The sequence below is a fragment of the Leptodactylus fuscus genome, chromosome 9, assembly GCF_031893055.1.
Source record: "Leptodactylus fuscus isolate aLepFus1 chromosome 9, aLepFus1.hap2, whole genome shotgun sequence".
Lineage (NCBI taxonomy): Eukaryota > Metazoa > Chordata > Amphibia > Anura > Leptodactylidae > Leptodactylus > Leptodactylus fuscus.
In genome coordinates this window covers 82,324,434-82,350,082 of record NC_134273.1, presented here as the reverse complement: position 1 = coordinate 82,350,082, position 25,649 = coordinate 82,324,434, and the positions used below count along the sequence as shown (strand labels likewise).

Here is a 25,649-nt window from a genome sequence, read left to right as displayed (position 1 = left end):
GTATTATTAGGTACTGTGTAGGAGTATTATTAGGTACTGTGTAGGGGTATTATTTGGGTACTGTGTAGGAGTATTATTTGGGTACTGTGTAGGAGTATTATTTGGGTACTGTGTAGGAGTATTATTAGGTACTGTGTAGGAGTATTATTTGGGTACTGTATAGGAGTATTATTAGGTACTGTGTAGGGGTATTATTAGGTACTGTGTAGGGGTATTATTTGGGCACTGTATAGGAGTATTATTAGGTACTGTATAGGAGTATTATTAGGTACTGTGTAGGGGTATTATTTGGGTACTGTTTAGGAGTATTATTAGGTACTGTGTAGGGGTATTATTTGGGTACTGTTTAGGAGTATTATTAGGTACTGTGTAGGGGTATTATTAGGTACTGTGTAGGGGTATTATTTGGGTACTGTGTAGGAGTATTATTAGGTACTGTGTAGGGGTATTATTAGGTACTGTGTAGGGGTATTATTTGGGCACTGTATAGGAGTATTATTAGGTACTGTATAGGAGTATTATTAGTTACTGTGTAGGGGTATTATTAGGTACTGTTTAGGAGTATTATTAGGTACTGTGTAGGGGTATTATTAGGTACTGTGTAGGGGTATTATTTGGGCACTGTATAGGAGTATTATTAGGTACTGTGTAGGGGTATTATTTGGGTACTGTGTAGGGGTATTATTAGGTACTGTGTAGGGGTATTATTTGGGCACTGTATATGAGTATTATTAGGTACTGTGTAGGGGTATTATTTGGGCACTGTATAGGAGTATTATTAGGTACTGTATTTTTTGGACACTATATGGAGATATTAATTTAGGCAGCTAAGAGCGGTATTATTTGGGTATTAAACATTTGTATATAGAGACATTATATGGCCCTGTATATGGGCACTCCATAGTGATTATGATTGAGGCATTTCTTTGCAGTATTATATGGATGTTGTATGTTAGTACTACATTAGCACTGCAGGGTGGTATTATTCTAGTGCATTGATATATATATATTTTTGGTTATTTTTTAGTTGTTTCCTTACGAACCTTAACAACATGCTATAATATATTATACGACTCCGTCCCAGTACGTGGGTGCGAGCCTGATGCCGTGAGACTATAGAGCATGTTACATATATATATATACTCACACTCATCACGTTTGGCCATCATGAAAGGGTTAATTACTCATACCTGTACATGTGTCTCATCTATAGAGATGCTTCCCTGTCTGAAATTAGGACATGGCTTCTTCTTCTGGTTTCCTGTGTCATGAAGAAAACAAGATCAAAGAGAATATGGAAAATCACAGAAATGAAGATGGTAGAAGACGGGTGACATGTTATATGTGATCCATATATACAGGGCTGTGCCCGGGGGCAGGACAGGTAGGACAGGGCAGGACTGATCCAGGTCTACACCATGACTGACACACTCTGCTATACCTGTGATCCAGGTCTATGCCATCATTAGCCAAGTTTGCTGTACCCTTGGTCTAGCTCTGCAGCACCATTGTCCAACTCTGCTACATGTGGACCATGACTTCTAAAACCAATGGCCAACTAGGCTATAACTGTCTCCAGCTCTGCTCCATCCACAATACGCAGCAGGACAACCTTTGTATCCACATATCAGAATGGACAGACAATCCAATAAATGACCCAGTTTATTATTTTACGGGCCCATCAGCTGACCAGTAGCCTTCCTCCACATCTATGGCTGACTACCAGTCACCCTGCTGCTGTGTGAACACGTAGCCCTGGATCACTGACAGCGCCCCCAGGACAGAAAGAGCCCGGGGCAAGGAAAAGCAGGAAAAGATATTTACCCCTGAGCTTATATTTGCATGTTATGAATAGGGCAGGAAAGCTGAGTAGCTCGTCCTGTCTGCTGCATTTCGTTTACACGTTTCGTAAGTCCATAAGGAGATGCAGAACGTCCCCTAATATGTGTGTGTGTGTGTGTGTGTGTGTGTGTGTGTGTGTGTGTGTGTGTGTGTGTGGTGTAAAATGAAATGTGTGACTACAGAACGTCTCGATAGATAGACAGATAGATAGACCCCAGTTTGACAGCTTGGGAAGAATTATTATCTGTTCCTATGAAAAGATATGGGGTGAAACATGGCAGTACCCAATTTTGGCTTCTAAAAAAAATCTTCAGTATTATCATCTGCCATACCTGTCACATCTATTTGCGTCTGTTATTGAACCCATAAGAAATGTCACCCAGTTTACTGAAGTGCTTAAATATCCTCTATTCCTACTATACTACTAAATGTCAGTCTTTACTGCAAATCTGGCATTTTGTTCACAATAAAAGAAAATCTTGATGACAATGTTAAAATAACCTACAGACCACAGAGGTGCAGAGCAAGAAATTGTGGGTGTACTGAAATATACAGTTTAGGGAACATTGGCCTTAACTAGGTCAACCCTTAATAAGGGGGGAAATATCTCGTCTATGACCTACTTTATAAGGTATTTAGTTTTCTCTGAATTTCACAAATTGTTGTTCCGGATTGTAGTCTTATAGATAGATAGATAGATAGATAGATAGATAGATAGATAGATAGATAGATAGATAGATAGATAGATAGATATTAGATAGATAGATAGATAGAAGATAGATAGATAGGAGATAGATAGATAGATAGATAGATATTAGATAGATAGATAGATAGATAGATAGATAGATAGATAGATAGATAGATAGGAGATAGATAGATAGATATTAGATAGATATTAGATAGGAGATAGATAGATAGATAGATGGATAGGTAGAGATAGATAGATATTAGATAGATATTAGATAGGAGATAGATAGATAGATAGATAGATAGATGGATAGGTAGAGATAGATAGATATTAGATAGATGTTATGGCCCCTTTTTCCACCTATCACCACACACGTGACCAGGCCTGGCTGTATCGGCAGATCTGCCGTGCCTATAGACAAAATCTCCAACAACTAACTGATCACTTGGCGTCGTATTTCTGTGATCTCCAGCGATCATCTGGAATCTACGGCACAACCTACCCGCAGGTGTTCAATTACACAGCAGCACCACCACAGGACAAATGTAGTACTACACTGTTTCTATGGAAATCACTGAGCTGTGTATGGTGGTCTGGGGTCCTCCAGAGTGACAGACTCCTCCTGTAGCCGCTCTCTGCTCTGGCTACTACACCGGATATTTCTTAATCCAAACCATTTATCTCCTTTGAGGTCTCGGCTACCTGTAATGTTAGGAATTCTGCCAATGACTTGCTTTGAGCCGCTGGGCGCCAGACGCAAACCATGAGATGTTCACATTGTCTCGGTCTGAACTCTAGAAGGAAGTATAGAAGAATGTAGAAGATGGCATCTCCCTTCTTATCTAGATGTCAGCCGATCCTGGCAGTTTAACCCTTTACATACAGTATTTGTCTTTACAGTCGGTTAAGTCTCATGACGGGTGGCGGCCTCACCCCTCCAAAACACTCCAGGGGCTATCACGGCCCGTGTACGCCGCTTATATTATCCCCCATCCGTTCTTCTATATCACTGGGATTACTCTATAGGGGTAGACGCCCCTTTAAGAACATCTAGTGGGATTATATGACCTCCATCATTAAGGCTGATGTGAGTGCAGATGGAGCAGGCGTCCTATTATGTGTCACACAATGACTGGCTTCTAGTAGCGGCAGTCACAGGTAGGAGGAAGCAGGGACCGCTGCCAATGGGGATCATCCTCCATATAAGTGAGTCAGAGATTTTCTAGGAACCTCCAGTACAGGTATATCTCACAGGAGACGCCGCGAACACAACAGCTCAGGTTCTGTAATGGGAGGGGGTGTCGTAGTCAGGAGGAGGGGGCGACTCTATTTGTATAGGATCCTTTTTAAGTTTTTGGTTCCTGAGCCCACACTTACAATCTGTAACCCCTCCCTATAATGGGGCGCTGCGTGATGAGGGTCACATCAGGCACCAGGGTCCGAGTGCCCCCTGTATAGCTACAGGCACCGCACTTGTCATTGTAAGCTAAGGTGTGACACATGAGATACGCGGTTCCGAGCCCCTATGGGATTTTTTTTTAGTATTGCTACAAGGAAGGGGGGACACAATAAATTTTAAAGATTAGGGGACGACTGTCGCTTCACAATGGAGGGGAAACGGCTTCTGATCAAATCTCGGAGAATCATAGAAGTGGAGACATTAACCTTCTATAAGCCCCTAGACTGCATCCTCCGCTCTCCTTAAAGGGGTTCTCCAGGGAATCTGTGAGTTCTTACTTCCTCCAGGAGCTCTGACTCTGGGTCACATGATCGGAACAACGACCCTTCTCCTGACTTGCTGCACCCCCTCCCTTTGCCACTGTGTCCTGCCCTCTAGTGGCCACCATGCGCCAGTATTTGCGCCATTAAAGGAATTCTATCATTAGAATCCCGTTTTAGGCTAAACCTATGTCGGAATAGCCTTAAGAAAGGCTACTCTTTCCCTACCTTCAGAGGTCTCCTCCCCGCCACAGTTCCTTAGATATCCCGGTTTTCGTCCATATGCTAATTAGTTTTCTTGCAGCACTGGGGGCGGTCCCCAGCACTCAAACAGAACTAGGGGCGTCCCCAATGCTGTGAGAGTACTCTCTCCAGCGCCGCCTCCTCTTCTTCAGCAGCGTTATCTTCAGGCTCTTATTCCAGCGCAGGTTTCTGACTTCTAGGCCTCGGGCCTTAGGCAGAGCAGAATGTGCATGCCCACAGGCCACGAGAAAATGGCTGCTTACAATACTGTGCAAGCGGCCATTTTCTCGTGGCCTATGGGCATGCGCCGTCTGCTCTGCTCAAGGCCCAAGGCCTTAGAAGTTACAAGCCAAGGCCGTAAGAAGAGGACGTTGCTGAAGAAGAGGCAGCGGCGCTGGAGAGTTCTCTCGCAGCATTGGGGACGCCTCCATTGCTGTCTAAGTGCTAGGGCCCGCCCCCAGTGCTGCGAAAGAACTCATTGACATACCGACAAGAACCGGGATTGTAGGCAAACAGCGGAGCGGAGAAGACGATGAAAGGTAGGAGACAAATAGCCTTTCTTAAGGCTATTCTTATGTAGTACCTACAAAAAATTGTGTCTGACTGATAGGATCCCTTTAATAACACATTTGTCTCCTTTCTGTGACATCCGGCATTGTTTTCACTCTTCCCCTGGCTTCTGTATTGAGAGCTGTGTGTAATAGGTAGACATCATGGACATTACCAAACATATAACACCCCATACACAGCAACATTCAATGATAGGGAGGACAGCTCTCAATCCAGAAACAAGGGAAAGAGTCATACAGTGCAGGATTTCACAGAAAGGAGACAAAATCTGTTAAAGTATACTACAAAATTGTCCGAAAATGTGGTCACGTTGTAAGTGTCACACTCTCGTGTATAGACGGTAACTGGAGCGCCCCCGCTGGAAACTTTCTCGAAACAATTATAAAGGTCACGTATGGTATTTAGTGAAAGCGGCAGGAGAGTGCGAGGGCGTCACACTGCAACATCGCTCTTAGAAGCAGCCATTAGTCTGACCTTTTTTGGATCATGCAAAGTAATCTCCTGTACTAGTGACCCCACAACTTGTCAGCCCCTTCTAGAGGTCACCATTTGCATGACGACTTTGGCTGCCATCATAGATCCTGGTGTAGCCATGCAGCTCTCTTGCCAGTGTAGCTGAATAGTCACACACATTACAACTTCTAGTCTCAGAAAGATCGAGCACTGCTGGGTTTTTTGCGCAGCCGCAGCGCCCTCAGGGTTACACTCCAACGCCAATCACTTACATTAGTGGGAGAGTTGCACAGCGATATTTGGAAGTGCGTTGGCAGGCACAGCTATGGTGGCCCTGTTGCCCCAACTCACCTGGGTGTAATATCTTGTACAGATTCAGCACGATCCAGTTAACCATTAACCTGCTGCAGCCGAGCAGTCAGTGTAACCTTAGGGCGGAGACATCTAAAGATCTTCAGAGATAAGATCACCCCTATAGGTCTGGCCTAGTTTCAGGCTGCCGCTTGTGAAGGTTATAGTGATGATGATCATGTGATGTGGCGCGCTGATAAACACCAAATCCAGATCAGCATTGGGGCTGTGACCACAACATCACAGAAAGTGGAATATTACGGTTTTGAGCACGAAATGTCACAAGTCAGGACGCCATGCTAATCTCTACAAGATGGAGTTCATGAGCCAGCCAGTTATACTAACGAAGGGAAATACATGTAAGATGTACTGTATATAGTAACCATGGGAAGAATATGCAAATCTGTCTTCCATGATGTAATTAGGAAGTCAGAAGCTGCTGCATTGTTGCAAAAAAATAGAGGGCGCTCACTGGAATGTGCAAGCCTGTCTTCCCTGACAGGCTTGCACATTCCAGTGAGCGCCCTCTATTGGTTTGCAACAATGAGGCAGCTTCTGACTTCCTAATTACATCATGGAAGACAGATTTGCATATTCTTCCCATGGTTCCTTGCGAAGTGGAGTGCTAAAGGCTTAATAAATCTCCACACACCTATATGGTGGTCTCTCCCTAAGGAGTGACAATATCCCCTTAACCCTGTATATAGTAAGACATGGAGCAACAGGTCATCTCCATGTGGGGTCCGGGAGAAGGCGCAGCATCTAAGCTCTTACAGCAAAAACTCTACAGACTTCATTGACCCCTCAATTTAGGATCAGGCAGGGGTTCCAATTCAAGTGAATGGGGCTGCACTGCAATACTAAGCCCAGCCACTAAGATATGGATGGCGCTGTGCTTGGTGCTCAGTGAAGAGTCCACAGTGCTCATGTGTACACTGTGGATTCTTCAACCAGCTGATCTGTGGGGGTCCTCCATGTCTGTCCCCCACCGATCACATATTTTTTTACCTATCCTACGGCTAAGTCATCAATATATAAGTCTCAGCATCCCCTTTAAAAGGCGAACTTTCACTTGAAGAGAATTTCTGGTCCCGTTTTCATACAAGACATTTATTTTCACATGGACATCCTTAAAATACACATGGAAGCACAGACAGATGGAGACAGGTTTCCCTTCCAGCAATATGGAGATTAAAGCCTGATCGGTGTAGGTTTGCAAAAGTGAATGCGCCCCAAATCAACCCAAGCCTTGGCCTAGTGTAGATGGGGCCGTGCCCCTGCCCTCCGGTGTGATCCTACAGCACGGACCGTCCCTCAGGTAAGTTACATCATGCACCTCATGTCCTCCTCTATAGTCCTGCCTTACTTCTTCTTCTTTTCCTGAGTACTAGTGAACCAGGAGTCCAGAAGCTTCTTACTATAGTAGATCTGCCAGCCATGAACCTGCACAGCCACAACCATAACCAAGTACATGACGGACACGGCCGAGAAGCCGAAGATGAAGCGGTAAGCTTTGCCGTGGCGGTACAGCTGCTGGGCCATGGGGAACATCTCCATGCTGCCATAGATCAAGGGGGCGATGGAGAAGAGGCCGGTGCTGATCATGGAGATCACCAGGTAACTGATGTTATTACGAGGGAAGGAGAACAATCCGAATAGAGAGGGCACGATGCTCAGGAGGTAGGGGTACTCCCACTGGTACGGCATGGCTACCAGATCATGGGGCACCAGCTTCATGTGGGCCACGACCGCCTGAGCCGCCAGCAGTGTCCAGATGACAATGTGAGCGTAGATCAGCTTCTTGATTTCGTTCTTCAGAGACACGCTGTAAGGAAGGGGACGGAAAAAGATTAGGGAGCAATAGAAATGGTTACTAGGGGTGTGAAGACTTCTGCAACCAGCTCTGATTTAAAGGGATTTTATAGGATAGGTCATCAATATGACATTGGTCCAAAAACTGGGACCCCCAACAGATAAACTGGGGTTGGCCGAGTGCTGCGGCCTTTTCACTGTAGATCAAGCACAGCACCATACAATGTATAGTGGCTGTGCTTGGTATTGCAGCCTCTTGAATGGGACTGAGCTGCTGCAGTACCATGTGACCAATGAATGTGACATCATCGGCACAAGGAGGAGGCCACAGTGCTCTTCAAAACAGCTGATGTATTGACCCCACCAATCACATATTGATCCTGGCGGTTCCCAGGAATCTGACTCCAAACCAATCACATATGGATGTCCTATCCTAAGGAGGGCTGATCAGTACGCAAGGCCTGGAAAACGCCTTTAAAAATCTGCACCTGTTATGTGTATGCGGCTCTATAGGGCTCTATCTATAGGGCTCCAGCCTGGAACCTATACCGAAGGTCTTGTCACACACATGGGGTATGGCAACAAGCAAGAGGAGATTGCTGCGTGTAAGATACAACTGCAGCGCCACCAAGTGGTGGTTAGTATAATTACACAGAGTAAGCATGAACAGAGAAAGACATGATGTGATGATAGATAGATAGATAGATAGATAGATAGATAGATAGATAGGAGATAGATAGATAGATAGATAGATAGATAGATAGATAGATAGATAGATAGATAGATAGGAGATAGATAGATAGATAGATAGGAGATAGATAGGAGATAGATAGATAGATAGATAGGAGATAGATAGATAGATAGATAGATAGATAGATAGATAGATAGATAGATAGATAGATAGATAGATAGGAGATAGATAGATAGGAGATAGATAGATAGATAGGAGATAGATAGATAGATAGATAGATAGATAGATAGATAGATAGATAGGTAGATAGATAGATAGATTCGATACCTCATTTGATAATGATTGGCCACCCTCTCTCGATGTTGATAGTCACTTCCATCTGTCCCGGATGCCCGGGGACCTGCACGGGAAGCCATTGTAGATTTTCACACCTATAGAAGATATAAGAATATAACCTGGTTCTCACATGGACTTGGGCATTGTGCAGGAATAGCTTGGCTGGATATTCATTCCATATAATACAGCGTACTGCTAGTGGGTCTATGTTACAGAATAATCCTTTCCGTACTTGCGCCCATGAATATACGAGCTACAATAAGACTTTGCCTCCAGTGACTTCCATCAGCCTCATACCTGGTGAATTATTAGCTACCCCGTCTAGGACACACATTAAAGAGGCTGTGCCACCAAAGCAAGGCAGCAGCTAGCCAAAGGAAAGGTCATACCATGCTCATAGGTGGGGGCGCAATTGCCAGAACCCCCACTAAGTGCTATAATATGGTCACACCTACCCCAAGTGAATGGTGCAGCACATTGTGCATGTGTATTCCCATTCCAGTCCTTTTATGGGACTGCTGGAGATTGCAGAGGACAAAGGCAATAACTGGAGCAGCAATACAAAGGCACAACTTGCTGCACCATTACTTGGGGGAGATGGGAACTTGTTCTCAGAATAGGGAGAGGTTCGAGCGATCAGACTCCTAGTGATCAGGTGGATAGGACATAACTTGCTCTGGTGGCACAACCCCTTAAAGGGGCATTCAAGTGGATTACAGCGAATACAGCAACAGTCCATCCCAAACCTGCACAACTGTGGTGAGACGGACTTTGCATAGAGAGGAGCGTCCAGAATCTCCGGGCATTACAATGCAAAACATAAATGTGCGTGGAAAATACTCATCTCGGGAAGTTATATATTCTTAGAGAGAACCCGTCAGAACGATTTGGGACACTAAACCCCCTACAGATCCTTATAGACTGGGGGTTTAGTGTTACAAATTGCCCTGTTATAAGATTTATACTTACCTAGACATGTTTCTGAAGTGTCTCATCGGACTCCTCTCTGGTGCTCCCGCTACTGCGCAATTCTTCAGTGAAGGCGAGGACGGACATCCCGAATTCAGTGCACGCACACTGAAGACGAGGTGCACTGCTCTGGCCTCAGCGAGGAGTACAGGGGGGAGCAGAACACTTTTTCATTTTTACTGTAGGCACAGTTTCCTTTATTACAGGGAAATTTGGGACACTAAAGCCTGGTCCATATAGACCTGTGAGTGGTTTATTGACCCAAATCGCCCTGGCACTCAGAGGCGGCTGCAACAAATAATCTGTGTGGACCCAGAGAGATGACATACTAGAGACGTGTCCTGTGGAGAGGTCATCAGCATGAAAAAAAAAATGAGGCAGTGACCCAGCAAAGGCGAGCTTTGTAATATATTTATTTTCCAGGGACCCTTGTGCAAAATGAAGTACAACATTAGCGAACCTGCTGCAGATTATTTTTGTGGCTCACCATCAGGAATACTACATGTAGCAGACAGAATATGGCCGCCTGAATAAGGGAGACCCTGATGTGTTACATGGCTGGCTACAGGGGTAATGATGTGATGGCCACAGATTCTCCTTGCAAAAATTAGCCATTTGCTGGTATCTTGAGAGCTGAAGCAGCGACAGATCCCATAGGCAGAGGTAATTCTATGGATAATGCAAAAGGCTGCGGTCCTATATAAGACCAAGGAACACCCTGACAACAGAAAAATCTCTGCTACATATATACACTCCTGAGCATGCTATATATATATATATATATATATATATATATATATATATATATATATATATAATCTAAACAGACACACATATACACTCCTGAGCATGCTATACTATATATACATATATGCACACACAGCATGCTGCATCCATATAGCACCTGTTCCCAAAGTGTCCTAATGCAAAGACAGAACCCAGCAGAGCAGCCTGCACACGTTATACTACATACAGCATACAGGGCACAGCCTGCACACGTTATACTACACACAGCATACAGGGCACAGCCTGCACACGTTATACTACACACAGCATACAGGGCACAGCCTGCACACGTTATACTACACACAGCATACAGGGCACAGCCTGCACACGTTATACTACACACAGCATACAGGGCACAGCCTGCACACGTTATACTACACACAGCATACAGGGCACAGTCTGCACACGTTATACTACACACAGCATACAGGGCACAGCCTGCACACGTTATACTACACACAGCATACAGGGCACAGCCTGCACACGTTATACTACACACAGCATACAGGGCACAGCCTGCACACGTTATACTACACACAGCATACAGGGCACAGTCTGCACACGTTATACTACATACAGCATACAGGGCACAGCCTGCACACGTTATACTACACACAGCATACAGGGCACAGCCTGCACACGTTATACTACACACAGCATACAGGGCACAGCCTGCACACGTTATACTACACACAGCATACAGGGCACAGCCTGCACACGTTATACTACACACAGCATACAGGGCACAGTCTGCACACGTTATACTACACACAGCATACAGGGCACAGCCTGCACACAGCATACAGGGCACAGCCTGCACACGTTATACTACACACAGCATACAGGGCACAGTCTGCACACGTTATACTACACACAGCATACAGGGCACAGTCTGCACACGTTATACTACATACAGCATACAGGGCACAGTCTGCACACGTTATACTACATACAGCATACAGGGCACAGCCTGCACACGTTATACTACATACAGCATACAGGGCACAGTCTGCACACGTTATACTACATACAGCATACAGGGCACAGCCTGCACACGTTATACTACATACAGCATACAGGGCACAGCCTGCACACGTTATACTACACACAGCATACAGGGCACAGCCTGCACACGTTATACTACACACAGCATACAGGGCACAGTCTGCACACGTTATACTACATACAGGGCACAGCCTGCACACGTTATACTACATACAGCATACAGGGCACAGTCTGCACACGTTATACTACACACAGCATACAGGGCACAGTCTGCACACGTTATACTACACACAGCATACAGGGCACAGTCTGCACACGTTATACTACACACAGCATACAGGGCACAGCCTGCACACGTTATACTACACACAGCATACAGGGCACAGTCTGCACACGTTATACTACATACAGCATACAGGGCACAGTCTGCACACGTTATACTACATACAGCATACAGGGCACAGTCTGCACACGTTATACTACATACAGCATACAGGGCACAGCCTGCACACGTTATACTACATACAGGGCACAGCCTGCACACGTTATACTACATACAGGGCACAGCCTGCACACGTTATACTACACACAGCATACAGGGCACAGTCTGCACACGTTATACTACATACAGGGCACAGCCTGCACACGTTATACTACATACAGGGCACAGCCTGCACACGTTATACTACACACAGCATACAGGGCACAGTCTGCACACGTTATACTACACACAGCATACAGGGCACAGTCTGCACACGTTATACTACATACAGCATACAGGGCACAGCCTGCACACGTTATACTACATACAGGGCACAGCCTGCACACGTTATACTACACACAGCATACAGGGCACAGTCTGCACACGTTATACTACATACAGCATACAGGGCACAGTCTGCACACGTTATACTACATACAGCATACAGGGCACAGTCTGCACACGTTATACTACATACAGCATACAGGGCACAGCCTGCACACGTTATACTACATACAGGGCACAGCCTGCACACGTTATACTACATACAGGGCACAGCCTGCACACGTTATACTACACACAGCATACAGGGCACAGTCTGCACACGTTATACTACATACAGGGCACAGCCTGCACACGTTATACTACATACAGGGCACAGCCTGCACACGTTATACTACATACAGGGCACAGCCTGCACACGTTATACTACATACAGGGCACAGCCTGCACACGTTATACTACATACAGGGCACAGCCTGCACACGTTATACTACACACAGCATACAGGGCACAGCCTGCACACGTTATACTACACACAGCATACAGGGCACAGCCTGCACACGTTATACTACACACAGCATACAGGGCACAGCCTGCACACGTTATACTACACACAGCATACAGGGCACAGCCTGCACACGTTATACTACACACAGCATACAGGGCACAGCCTGCACACGTTATACTACACACAGCATACAGGGCACAGCCTGCACACGTTATACTGCACACAGGGCACAGCCTGCACACGTTATACTGCACACAGGGCACAGCCTGCACACGTTATACTGCACACAGCACACAGGGCACAGCCTGCACACGTTATACTGCACACAGCACACAGGGCACAGCCTGCACACGTTATACTGCACACAGCACACAGGGCACAGCCTGCACACGTTATACTGCACACAGCACACAGGGCACAGCCTGCACACGTTATACTGCATACAGCACACAGGGCACAGCCTGCACACGTTATACTACATACAGCACACAGGGCACAGCCTGCACACGTTATACTACATACAGCACACAGGGCACAGCCTGCACACGTTATACTACATACAGCACACAGGGCACAGCCTGCACACGTTATACTACATACAGCACACAGGGCACAGCCTGCACACGTTATACTACATACAGCACACAGGGCACAGCCTGCACACGTTATACTACATACAGCACACAGGGCACAGCCTGCACACGTTATACTACATACAGCACACAGGGCACAGCCTGCACACGTTATACTACATACAGCACACAGGGCACAGCCTGCACACGTTATACTACATACAGCACACAGGGCACAGCCTGCACACGTTATACTACATACAGCACACAGGGCACAGCCTGCACACGTTATACTACATACAGCACACAGGGCACAGCCTGCACACGTTATACTACATACAGCACACAGGGCACAGCCTGCACACGTTATACTACATACAGCACACAGGGCACAGCCTGCACACGTTATACTACATACAGCACACAGGGCACAGCCTGCACACGTTATACTACATACAGCACACAGGGCACAGCCTGCACACGTTATACTACATACAGCACACAGGGCACAGCCTGCACACGTTATACTACATACAGCACACAGGGCACAGCCTGCACACGTTATACTACATACAGCACACAGGGCACAGCCTGCACACGTTATACTACATACAGCACACAGGGCACAGCCTGCACACGTTATACTACATACAGCACACAGGGCACAGCCTGCACACGTTATACTACATACAGCACACAGGGCACAGCCTGCACACGTTATACTACATACAGCACACAGGGCACAGCCTGCACACGTTATACTACATACAGCCTACAGGGCACAGCCTGCACACGTTATACTACATACAGCCTACAGGGCACAGCCTGCACACGTTATACTACATACAGCCTACAGGGCACAGCCTGCACACGTTATACTACATACAGCATACAGGGCACAGCCTGCACACGTTATACTACATACAGCATACAGGGCACAGCCTGCACACGTTATACTACATACAGCATACAGGGCACAGCCTGCACACGTTATACTACATACAGCATACAGGGCACAGCCTGCACACGTTATACTACATACAGCATACAGGGCGCAGCCTGCACACGTTATACTACATACAGCATACAGGGCGCAGCCTGCACACGTTATACTACATACAGCATACAGGGCGCAGCCTGCACACGTTATACTACATACAGCATACAGGGCGCAGCCTGCACACGTTATACTACATACAGCATACAGGGCGCAGCCTGCACACGTTATACTACATACAGCATACAGGGCGCAGCCTGCACACGTTATACTACATACAGCATACAGGGCGCAGCCTGCACACGTTATACTACATACAGCATACAGGGCGCAGCCTGCACACGTTATACTACATACAGCATACAGGGCGCAGCCTGCACACGTTATACTACATACAGCATACAGGGCGCAGCCTGCACACGTTATACTACATACAGCATACAGGGCGCAGCCTGCACACGTTATACTACATACAGCATACAGGGCGCAGCCTGCACACGTTATACTACATACAGCATACAGGGCGCAGCCTGCACACGTTATACTACATACAGCATACAGGGCGCAGCCTGCACACGTTATACTACATACAGCATACAGGGCGCAGCCTGCACACGTTATACTACATACAGCATACAGGGCGCAGCCTGCACACGTTATACTATATACACCATACAGGGCACAGCCTGCACACGTTATACTATATACAGCATACAGGGTATAGCCTGCACATGTTATACTATATACAGAGTACAGCTGCAGCCTCACACCTATCACAGTCGGGGTACAGCGCCCCCCATTTCCCAGCCATATACCCCTCATAGAGCTGACAGACTCACCTACCCCTTTCTTCCCGATGTAATGGCTCAGTCAGCGCTGCACTGTGACCACTTCCGGTCCCAGAGCGCCGCCATATTGGAACACCCGGAAGTTACAGACGGTATTGGTTTGACGCCATGTTGGTGCTCCCGGAAGTAGCTGTCAGTGCTGATCATGGACGTCCATGTCTATGTTCCCAGCTGCTAAAGGGGGGTTACAAGTAACACATAGGGACCTCTCAGTCAGTGCATGGTCATGCTTAGCCTTGTAGTGCCCCAGCAGCAGGGCTTTCTTTGGCTCTGTATTGTGTAGGTGTATCCTGATCCATGGCCCAGCAGGCAGCACCTACTGACCCATCCACTCCAGTTATACTGCTCGGCTGTGGTTGTGTGAAACGGGTGCAAATTACAAATTTTAGGATAGTTCATATTTTATACAAAAGCCCCTCCCATAAATACTGGCCACACCCCTTAGTTATTAGTGCTGACCCCATAGATGCCCCCTTAGCTCCGTAGCTAGTATTGGCCTTCATGGAGAGCGCAATGACATTACTAGCCTTACCATACAGTGGATGGCGCTATATTAAAGGGGTTGTCATGTCCGTATGTTCTACCAAGGTATAAGGACATGATAGAGGACGAGAGCGACGCTCAGGGTATATGGCGGCTGTAATAGGTGTCGTGTAGTACAAAATTTCTCGCATATATAAAAGCTGTGCACCCATATAGGACTTGAGGCCGTTCTTACACATTCATATACCCTATTATGGAATTCTGAGCTTAAACTAGGGGGTTCCTATTCAGGACCCTCACTATTAGGCTAGGGCTGGGTCACAAAATAAAGAGTCGCCATGGAGTGACATTGGGGCTCGGAGGGGCTGAAACTTCTAGTTGTAAAAAGTCAATGCTTGATCTTTTTGCAACAGGACGTCACAGCCCCCCAGGTAACAATACCCCTCCCTTCACCCCTCTACCTCATAGATTGTAAGCTCTTGTGAGCAGGGCCCTCGGTCCCAGTGTGTGAAATGACTTTCTTTGTAATGTATCTTTCTGTCTGTATTTGAACCCTACAAATTGTACAGCGCTGCAGAATATGTTGGCGCTATATAAATAAAATGTATTATTATATTATTATTATATTATTCACTTCCATTGCTGAAGGATAACATGGCGATATTTGGTTGCACAACATCTACAAAAAGTATTTCCCACTCTGAAGGAACCAACACATCCCATTCATTTCACTATTAGCATGTAATACCTTACTTCCCCTGTGGGGGCGGTATAGGGAAATTAAACAATTGCTGGCAGGTTTCCAGGAGATTATGGCTGATCGCTGCGATGTCTCCTGCCACATACCACAGCAGGTTGCATAATAGGATTTCTATCACATGACCCTCTTGCACCAGGCGTGATGTGCGGACGCAGACATGTCACAGGCTGCACCCACTTCATTTCTGTATTGCTGTACCCGTCACCTTTCACCTACATCATCCACATGTGACAATTTGTGTTATGTTGTTATTTCCATTTGCAATCAATATCAGGATATTGGGACATGAGGATGGAAGTGGAGCAGATCTAGGCCACGGGTGGAGGGGGCAGCAGCAGTCTGCGGCGGCCATAAACCATGGAGTGACCTGTGCTCCTATTTATTTCCACACTGGGAGTGGGACTGGTGCAGCAATGACCTGAGGTCACTCCTTACAGTAAAGCAGTCTGGGTAAAGGGGAGTGGGACACTCATCATATACCAAATCCTCCAAAAAGATCAGTATGTGACAGCGCTGGTGACAGTCAGGAGCAGCGGCATCTCCAGGACCTGTAAGTAACCTCATGCTATATGGATTATGCCGGCAGCCTCAGGCTCTGTTCACACCTTCTTTGTATACATGTCCATATGGGACTCTGGATTTTTAGTTAGGAAAAACTGCAGTGTTTACGGTGTCATTCACACATTGCAGGAAAACTGAGGTGCGGATACTAAAACTGCCAATTTCTGCTCCGACATTTCTCCGTATATAGAGGTATATTCTGAACGATGGCGTGTAATACAGATTCATTGCAGATTTTAGCGCAGATTTGCTAGGACAATAGTGCAGACTATTTCTATAGGTGGATGTGGCCGGACCTATATGTACAATTTATGGAGCCATTTGTCAAATCTGCGTCAGGATCACTTCCATAGGTCCCCCTCCCCCCTCCTGATCTAAAGGGTTAATTTCCTTGAAGGCCAATTACCATCACAATTAATGAACCATAGAGTCTGCTGCAATGTTTGACCCCTGTTCACACAGGACTGTGTACACAAACTCCTTGAACCACAATGCTTTATAGTAGCTGCTGTGATCTAGAGCTTTGTAGCTTTCATCCAAAATATTTCCATGCCCATTCAATTCAGTGTGGGGGAAGGGCAGGGAAGAGCCATCGGCCCCACAAGTGGCCCTATCACTTATATCATCTATACGGGCCAGGAAATGCAGTCTGTGTATTGGCCGCATTTACCGACACGGGCACGACATGCGGGGTTCAGTTCAGATGAGCCACCATTGGTCTGGCTTCTTGGAAACTATCCTGAAAAATCCAGGAGTCTCCCCAAAAAGGAGTCTGGGAAGAAGTGGCAAATCTCCTGGGCCCAGCGCCTGTCACCACCGGACCCTCTCTCATTGTACACGTAACGTGGGGGCTTTATGTGGCAGTCACATCACAAACAAGGGACGCAGATTGGGGGCAACATGGTGGCTCAGTGGTTAGCAGTAGAGATGAGCGAGTACTGTTCGGATCAGCACACTCCATAGAAATGAATGGATGCACCTGGTACTTCCGCTTTGATGGCGGCCGGCCGCTTAACCCCCCGCGTGCCGGCTACGTCTATTCATTTCTATGCGAGCGTGCTGTTCGGATCGCCTGATCCCAACAGTACTCGCTCATCTCTAGTTAGCAGTGCAGCCTTGCAGCGCTGGAGTCCTGGGTTTGAATCCCACCAGGAACAACATCTGCAAGGAGTTTATGCTCTCCCCGTGTTTGTGTGGATTTCCTCCCATTCTACAAAGACATACTGATGAGGGAAAAAAAAAACCAAGGGGCGCAGTCTTATAACACACAGGGGGGCATGACCTCCCCCTGAAAATTTCATGGTGTCCTTTGAGTGTTCCTGGGAGGCTACCCTCAAATTTTGGCAGGGATAAATATGGCTGTTGCTGGGAATCAGACGCAAATTTGCAAAACCAGTATTCCTCTTGTGCGAGGGATCATAGGGCATGTTCACACAGCGCAAAAAACGAGGAATTTGGCGCACATTCGCTTCAGGTTCCTCTTCTTTTCTGCAGCTCCCCGCGGCTTTCTGGCCTAGGTGAATCCATAAGAAGGTCGAGCAGGACACTTATTTCTTCAGCGTCCTGCTCCGAATCTGTCGCTGATGCACTTTACTGCGTTTTCTTAGAAATGGTGTCAAATAAGCGCAGTTTAACGACACAGTGTGAATGTATGCCTAATGGCAGGTGCTGGTTTTGGTGGGGCCCATTCTAGTTCTGTCCGGGGCGTCCCTGGATGACGTACTGGATTGTTTACAGTCGTTCCTAAAGTACGAAGTGACCTTTTGCGTTGTGGAGCGAGCGCCATTTACTTTGCAGGAACACGTTCTTATACAGAGAGAAAGCTGACCACATAGGTGACTGTTCACTGTGTCAGATCTCCATTATGGAGCTGCGGGGATTGGGGTAGAGATTTATTAGCACTGGCTATAGGCAACGCCATCTCCGTCCGTCTCCCCGTGGCCCCTCACTCTACATTATCCATGATATCTCCACACCTGCCTAATATTCCCCCTCAGATCAGCACTAGGGCGGCCATCTTGTCATGGCTTCAGTCAGGTGACTGGTGGGATACACTTGAGGGAAATCTCACGGCTCTGATCAGATTCTCTCCTAATCTCTTGTCTCCATGACAGTCCACCATTATTGTAATAAAGGGATGACCCTGGAGTCAAACAAACAAGAAGGGTGAGGGGTTTAGTGACGTCCCCTTCCCCCATGTTGCAGCTGTCCATTGACTGCCATTGTCTAGATCCTATAGAGATATACAGATATTGGAGAAATTGGTTCCTCGGATGTCGCCATATTGGGGATATTTATCCCGCTAAATAAGGTACAATGTGACATATTGGGGGCTGTGCTGTAGGATAGCGTGACGGCGTTGTGCTTGGCGTCCCTGATAGTATTAGCCGCCATCTTGTGGACAGTAATGGCTTCCCTTGTATTTGCCGTGACTTTGGGGTTTTGCTGTTCTTACACCGTGATCATAGGGAACACAAGAGCGATGGGATATGTTCATCCTGATCTTCCTGGTTCATGAACAGAATGGAGGAACTGTAGTGAAGACTGACGCAAAGGCAAAGTAGTGACAGAATGGAAGCAGGGGTAGGAATGTAAATCAGGATCCCTGGAAAGCTTGGTGACAGCTAGTAGGAGGATATTCAAAGGCATCCCAGTAGCGGCACTTATTACGTATACACGGGATGGGGGTAGGGGTTTGATCGTTGGGGGTAACAGTGATCACAACATTGGGGAGCCTCCAGTCCTCTTTGGGAATGGACTAGTAGTGTTCATATATGTTCACCACTCCATAGACTTCTATGGGACTGACAGAGATAGCCAAGTGCAGTGCTCTGGAAGTCAATGGGTGGTGGTCACACCTTTGGGAGCCCTCGTTGTCATGATTGCTTGGTAGGACCCCCAATGATCAATCCCTTAGCCACTACCCTGTGAATAGGGGATATGTGAGTGGGAAGCCCCTTTAAGGCTAAGCCCCCACATAGATGCTACAGCAGCAGCTCATTTGTATCGAAGTGACTGGGGTTGAACTGCAATACCAAGCACAGCCCTTTATCCTTATTTTCCTGGTTCATGAATAGAATGCAGGAACCTCAGTGAAGACTGACACACAGGCAGGCAATGACAGGAGGAGGATTGTAACTCTTCTTCAGAGTGTAGCTTTACAAGTAGAGTCAGGATCTGTGCAAATCCTGGCGGCCATCAATAGTGACCCCATTATCTGTACCCCAGATATGGTGGTGACTAATGACCAGTAATAAAGCTGCACTTGGTCCTTCGGTCTGTCACCTTCCACCGGAGAGGACCTTGTACCTGAACTTGGTGACATCACCGGTGATCTGACAGGACAAGGTACACAGGGCAGGATGTAAGGGGACGGCGCCCCGGCACTTGTCAGACATTCTCTGGACGCTGCAGACTGATACTTGTGATACTATGGCCAACCAGTGAGTATCTGCCCAGGGATCCATTGGTAAAGATTGTAATTTGTAGAAATTTGACATTAATTTTAGGACAAACTTGTGTAACTACAACTCCCAGCATGCCCGGACAGCCCGGGTCATAGTATACGGATATCCTAATATATAATATACATGTCTCTTCTAGATCGGAGCAAATTATCCTGACAAAGATGGACTACGCCATGAAGTCGCTGAGTCTTCTCTCCCCCAAATCTCTCTCCAAGTAAGAGACGTTTTGTTATATCTTCTTATTCTAGACTTATAGGAGCCATTTATACCTTGAGCCCCTCCCCCAATGTTCCCGCCACCATCTGCCTGTCATACACAAGACCCTGGCTTTGAGACATGGGGCCGACTTCATGAAGGATTCCCCTGCAATGTCTTCATCAGGGTTCGCTGCACTGACCCTCAATGGGGCGATTTCCTCTTGCCAAACCTCAATAGTATTTGATATACATGTGTAATCTGTAGTACGGGGGCACCTCAAGGTACAGTTCTTGCCCCATTACTCTTCACACTGTACACTGCTGACTTCAGGCACAACTCATCCAGCTGTTACTTACAGAAGTACTCCGATGACTCTGCTATAGTCGGCCTTATCACTGATGGCGATGATAGGGAATACAGAGACTTAAACCGGGATTTTGTTGAATGGTGCCAGCAGAACCAGCTCAGGATTAATGCTGGGAAGACCAAGGAGATGGTGGTGGACTTTAGTAAACGGAGAGGTGCTCCGACCCCGGTGGAGATCCAAGGAACATGTATTGAGATAGTCAGGACCTATAAGTACCTGGGCGTGCTCCTCAATAATAAACTAGACTGGGCTGACCACCTGGAGGCGCTGCACAGAAAGGGCCACAGCAGACTCTACCTGCTCAGGAGGCTGAGGGCCTTCGGAGTCCAGGGGACACTTCTTAGGGCCTTCTTCAACTCTGTGGTTGCCTCAGCCATCTTTTTCGGTGTGGCCTGCTGGGGAAGCAGTATATCAACCAGGGACAGAAATAGACTTGACAGGCTGATCAGGAGGGCCGGCTCTGTCCTGGGGAGCCCCTTGGACCCAGTACAGGTGGTGGTGACAGAAGGATACTGTCTGTGGTGACCTCCATGCGGGAGAACAAATCCCACCCCATGTATGGGACCCTGATGGGACTTGGCAGCACTGTAAGCGACCGTCTGCTTCACCCCAAGTGTGAGAAGGAGCGCTATCGCAGGTCCTTCCTTCCAACCGCGACCAGGCTGTATAATCTACATCAGACCAAACGAAGAGCTCTCCGCACAGAGAACTAATGATTATGAGGATGACCATGAGGTCTTCCTCTTTCTCTTCTGTTTTTCCTTAGCTGCCATGGACTCCTAGTATATCTTCTCTTCTCAGCTTATCTGTGTCTACGTCTGTAACATATTACTCTGTATTATCCTGTATCTGTATTACTATGCTGCTGTAACACGCTGAAATTTCCCCAAGGTGGGACTATTAAAGGATTATCTCTCTCTCTCTCGTAATGTCCCAGGATATAGAGAGATACTGCTGTAACATACAACGGGATGCGGGTCAATACTGACTGGATGACATGTTTGGCGATGAATGTGTTACGCAGCCCATTTAGTCAGATGACCGGGGGATCCGAATATTCTTATATTTCATAAGTGTAACAATAGAGGAACATGGCTGAACCCCCTTAGGATCGGTGTCCGCAGACTCTTCCCTGCCGCCTTCACGCCGCCGTCACCTTTACCCCCATTTTTCAGACAGTATCCTATTTGGAAATATTTTGTCTCGTCCAAAAGTCGATCTCTGTGTACAGACCGCACAAAGGTCACAGAACATTATGAAACCTGTAGCGAGCTGATAACACGGCTTATAGAGCGGCCATTACCGCAGGGCACGTGACGTATGAGACACGTCGATTATATCGGATATTATATCTCTCCCGATTATTACAGGTGCGTCTCCGTCAGCGCTACGATGACTCAACAATTCCTTTCCCGGCCGGCCTCCAAACCACGACCCTTCAGAGTTTGTAACTGTGACCGAAGTGTCCGCAAGGGCATTGTGGCCGACAGTCTGGAAGATCTGCTTAACAAGGTAAGGCCAGAGGTCTCCAGTGCTCAGTCATGGGGTCACTGATGGTCACAGCCTTGGGGTTGGGCTGAAGAACCTCAGAGTGACTCAAGTACTTTATATAGGCCATTAAAAGAAGCCAAGTCCTATCTTCAAACTCTCAACACTGCCAAAAGCTCTAATGGTGGGGCTGATGATACCCTGCTGCAGCCCCCAACCATCAATGGAAGGGGCTGAATGAGTCTATGCAGGCGGATGTTGTCACCAATGGTTAAAAGTAGGTTCTTCCTGGCATGGCATGTATCCAGTAGGTGGCGCTCTGTGTCCACATCACCCAATGGGAGCCCACTACATCTGAGCTGAGGCTGCCATACTAGGAAGAATCTGCTTGTAAGTATTCCATGAAGACCCCGGAAGTATCTATGTGACTGCTCCATTCTAGCAACAACCCTAATGTCATCCCAGAGCCAGAAAAGAGATCGAGAGCTAATTTGCATACAATTTGGGGGACTGGGTGGTGTACCCATAGATCTATGCATTTGACTTTGGCATGGTACCCTGTAGATGAACGCCCCATGGGTCAGGCCTCACCTACCTCCGCTCTATGACTTGTCTAGTTGATAGGTCATGAAAATAAGGACAAAACCTTTAAGTAGATCATGTTGTCCCTTTTATAGTGCACCCCCTGCCCTGCTGGATAAGGATGACGGGGGTTACATTGATGATGTTCAGAATATTTGGGGTCGTCACTCACCCTACATGTACCTCTCTTTCCTAGACCCAGGATGCCCTGCTCATGGATGAAGTCATGTCGCTGGTCCTGGAGGAAGATGGCACCGGAGTGGACACTGAAGACTTTTTCCAGTCTCTGGACAACGGGGCGGTGTTTATGGCTCTTGGGAAAGGACAGACATGGAAACCATCTCAGGTGAGTCCTAGATGACGGTGACAACCAGCTGACCACATAGTGTGGTTGTGGAGAGTGGTCTTCTATAGCACAGTTGTCTGTATTGGCTGCTCAGATGAGTGGGCTCACGAGTATAGAGACCTTCAAAATGGGGTAAAAATTAAAGGGGGTTTTCCAGGCCAAAAATATTGATGGCGTATCCTAAAGATAAGTCACTAATATCAAATCTGTGGAGGCCGGACACCTGCCCCCCCCCATCGATCTGCTGATACACAAAGCATTGAGCATAAAGCTGTCTGCTTCCTGCTCTATTCTCTGTGTATCAGTTGCTAACAATAGCTGATCAGTAGGGGTGCTGGGTGTCAGACCCCACCATTCTGGTATATACGACCTGTAGGATAGGTCATCAGTATTATTCATCTGGAGATCCCTATGTAATAGTCACTCTCTTCCTGTGCAGAATGCCGGCTACCACATTTCCCTGTCCAACAAGCCTCAGCGGAAGATCGACGTGGCGCGGATCAGCCTTGACCTGTATAAGAATCATCCTCAGGATTTCATCGGGTGTCTGAATGTCAAGGCCACCCTGTACGGGACCTACTCCTTGTCCTATAACCTGGAGTGCTATAGTGCCAAGAGGGTGATGAAGTGAGTATCCGGGTGTTAGGGCTTGTCACCCAGCTTTCCCAGGCTGGGAGATGGGAATTTGTCAGTGGATAACGGGACCGTCAAGAGTCTTGGAAAGCTTGGTGACAACCTCTATGGGAGCTATAACAGTGGCCCACCCAGCTTTCCCAGGAACAGATTTGGATAAGATCTAATATATTTTGTTTCCCTGACAGGGAGGTGCTGCGCTGGTCTCTGTTCACCATGCAGGCCACCGGGCACGTTCTCCTGGGCACCTCATGTTACATGCAGCAGCTTCTGGAGCCCGACGCTAAGACTATAGCCGAGCCGGAGAAACCATCGCCTGCCCTCAGAGACTTAATCCCTTTCTACCCGCGCAAGATTCTCCTGTAATGCTCACCTACAGCACCCGAAACACTGATACCGACCGTCCAGGCCTGCGGGTCCAAGGGCCCCATCAACTCTTCACTCCATATTAACGCCTTGCTGCAGGTGACCTTGGATATCTGCCCCCAAGTGATAAACGCTGCAAAATACACATTGAATAAAGTATGAATGGGGGGGGAACCCAAGTTTTAGAGGGGTGCACGGGTACTGTATAGGCCTAAGGCCGTCACCTACCAGGTGTGAAAACCACAGACACATAGTAAAGGATGGTCCGGCAAAGGGAGCGCCAAATAAAGTGTGGCCTAGTAAGAAAGCTGCACCGCACTCGCCACGTCTTCTGCACACACTTAGGGTGGGGGTTTTGTAGTTGTCAATGTCACTTAGATTTGTTTTATAGAAAAATCTGATTAGTAATGAAGCCTGAGATGGGCGGGGCTAGTGTGGGTGTGGCCTAGCTACTTTCTCCTCAGGCAGCAGTTTTCTAATCCAGCTGTATAGACTGGGTTGTCAAGTGGCACAACCTTAGCAGCCAGTCCGGCTCAATCTATTGGCTGCTCGCTATGTTATTGCCGTATTAATCAGATTTTCAGTAAAATTGGGATATTTTATTAGACTTGGTGGTCGGGCAGTTTTAAGCTATAATCCAGGCACTTTATATATATACCGTATATGTACACTGTGAGTATATAGAGAACCCATCATCAGTCCCAGTAATACTGACTGTTACCAGCTCCGGCTTTGGTTATGTGATATTAATATTTAATCTTTGTAATGCTTATTTATATTTTTTGGGTTATAAAAACCTCTGAAATCGCTCAATAAAACACGTCATCATTTTATTGTCATTGTGGATTGTTGTCCCTTGTGTGTGCAGATTCTAGTAGCAATAAATTACAGTGCCCCATGTGGCCGGAAATGGAAATGACCATGGAAATCATCAGTGTGACCATATTAAAGGGATTGTCCAGGGTGGGCAGATTCTTGATGATGGATTTACCGGCCTGGTTCTGACCCCTCGAGCAGATAATCGGGACCAGACCCTTACCCCAGATTGCTCTGCCCCCTCCCACTGCTTCCTCCACATCGGATATGCCATAGGTTACTGGTGTGCGGTGCTGGGACTATCACTGACCCCACAATGGAGGAGCCATGATGTCACCCGTAACCAGGTAGTGTGCGGAGAACTGTAACTCCGCGCTATACAGAACTGCAGTACCCGAATTGCTCCAGGATGGCGGGGGCGCCTATAGT

At 47.1% G+C, this 25,649-nt stretch overlaps 2 protein-coding genes across 4 annotated transcripts in view; one reads left to right on the top strand and one right to left on the bottom strand.

Moving 5' to 3' along the window:
• Positions 1-6,960: 6,960 nt before the first annotated feature.
• Positions 6,961-25,649, bottom strand: part of JAGN1 (jagunal vesicle mediated transporter 1) — a 105,474-nt gene continuing 86,785 nt past the window's right edge. The window contains exons 1-3 of one of the 3 annotated variants that reach the window (XM_075287545.1): positions 15,145-15,223; positions 8,697-8,800; positions 6,961-7,691 (exon numbers count right to left, since the gene is read on the bottom strand). In XM_075287545.1, coding sequence (XP_075143646.1) covers positions 7,229-7,691; positions 8,697-8,785 — 552 coding nt within the window. In that variant the 5' untranslated portion in view covers positions 8,786-8,800; positions 15,145-15,223 and the 3' untranslated portion in view covers positions 6,961-7,228. Of the gene's footprint in view, positions 7,692-8,696; positions 8,801-15,144; positions 15,224-25,649 lie in introns of those variants that run through there. The other 2 variants (XM_075287546.1, XM_075287547.1) reach the window with 2 other exon arrangements.
• CIDEC (cell death inducing DFFA like effector c) lies at positions 20,332-25,218 on the top strand. The gene is made up of 6 exons (XM_075287644.1): positions 20,332-20,400; positions 20,561-20,638; positions 22,360-22,501; positions 23,256-23,405; positions 23,845-24,032; positions 24,227-25,218. Exons 1-6 carry the CDS (start codon positions 20,390-20,392, stop codon positions 24,402-24,404), a joined length of 747 nt encoding a protein of 248 aa, XP_075143745.1. The 5' UTR covers positions 20,332-20,389; the 3' UTR covers positions 24,405-25,218.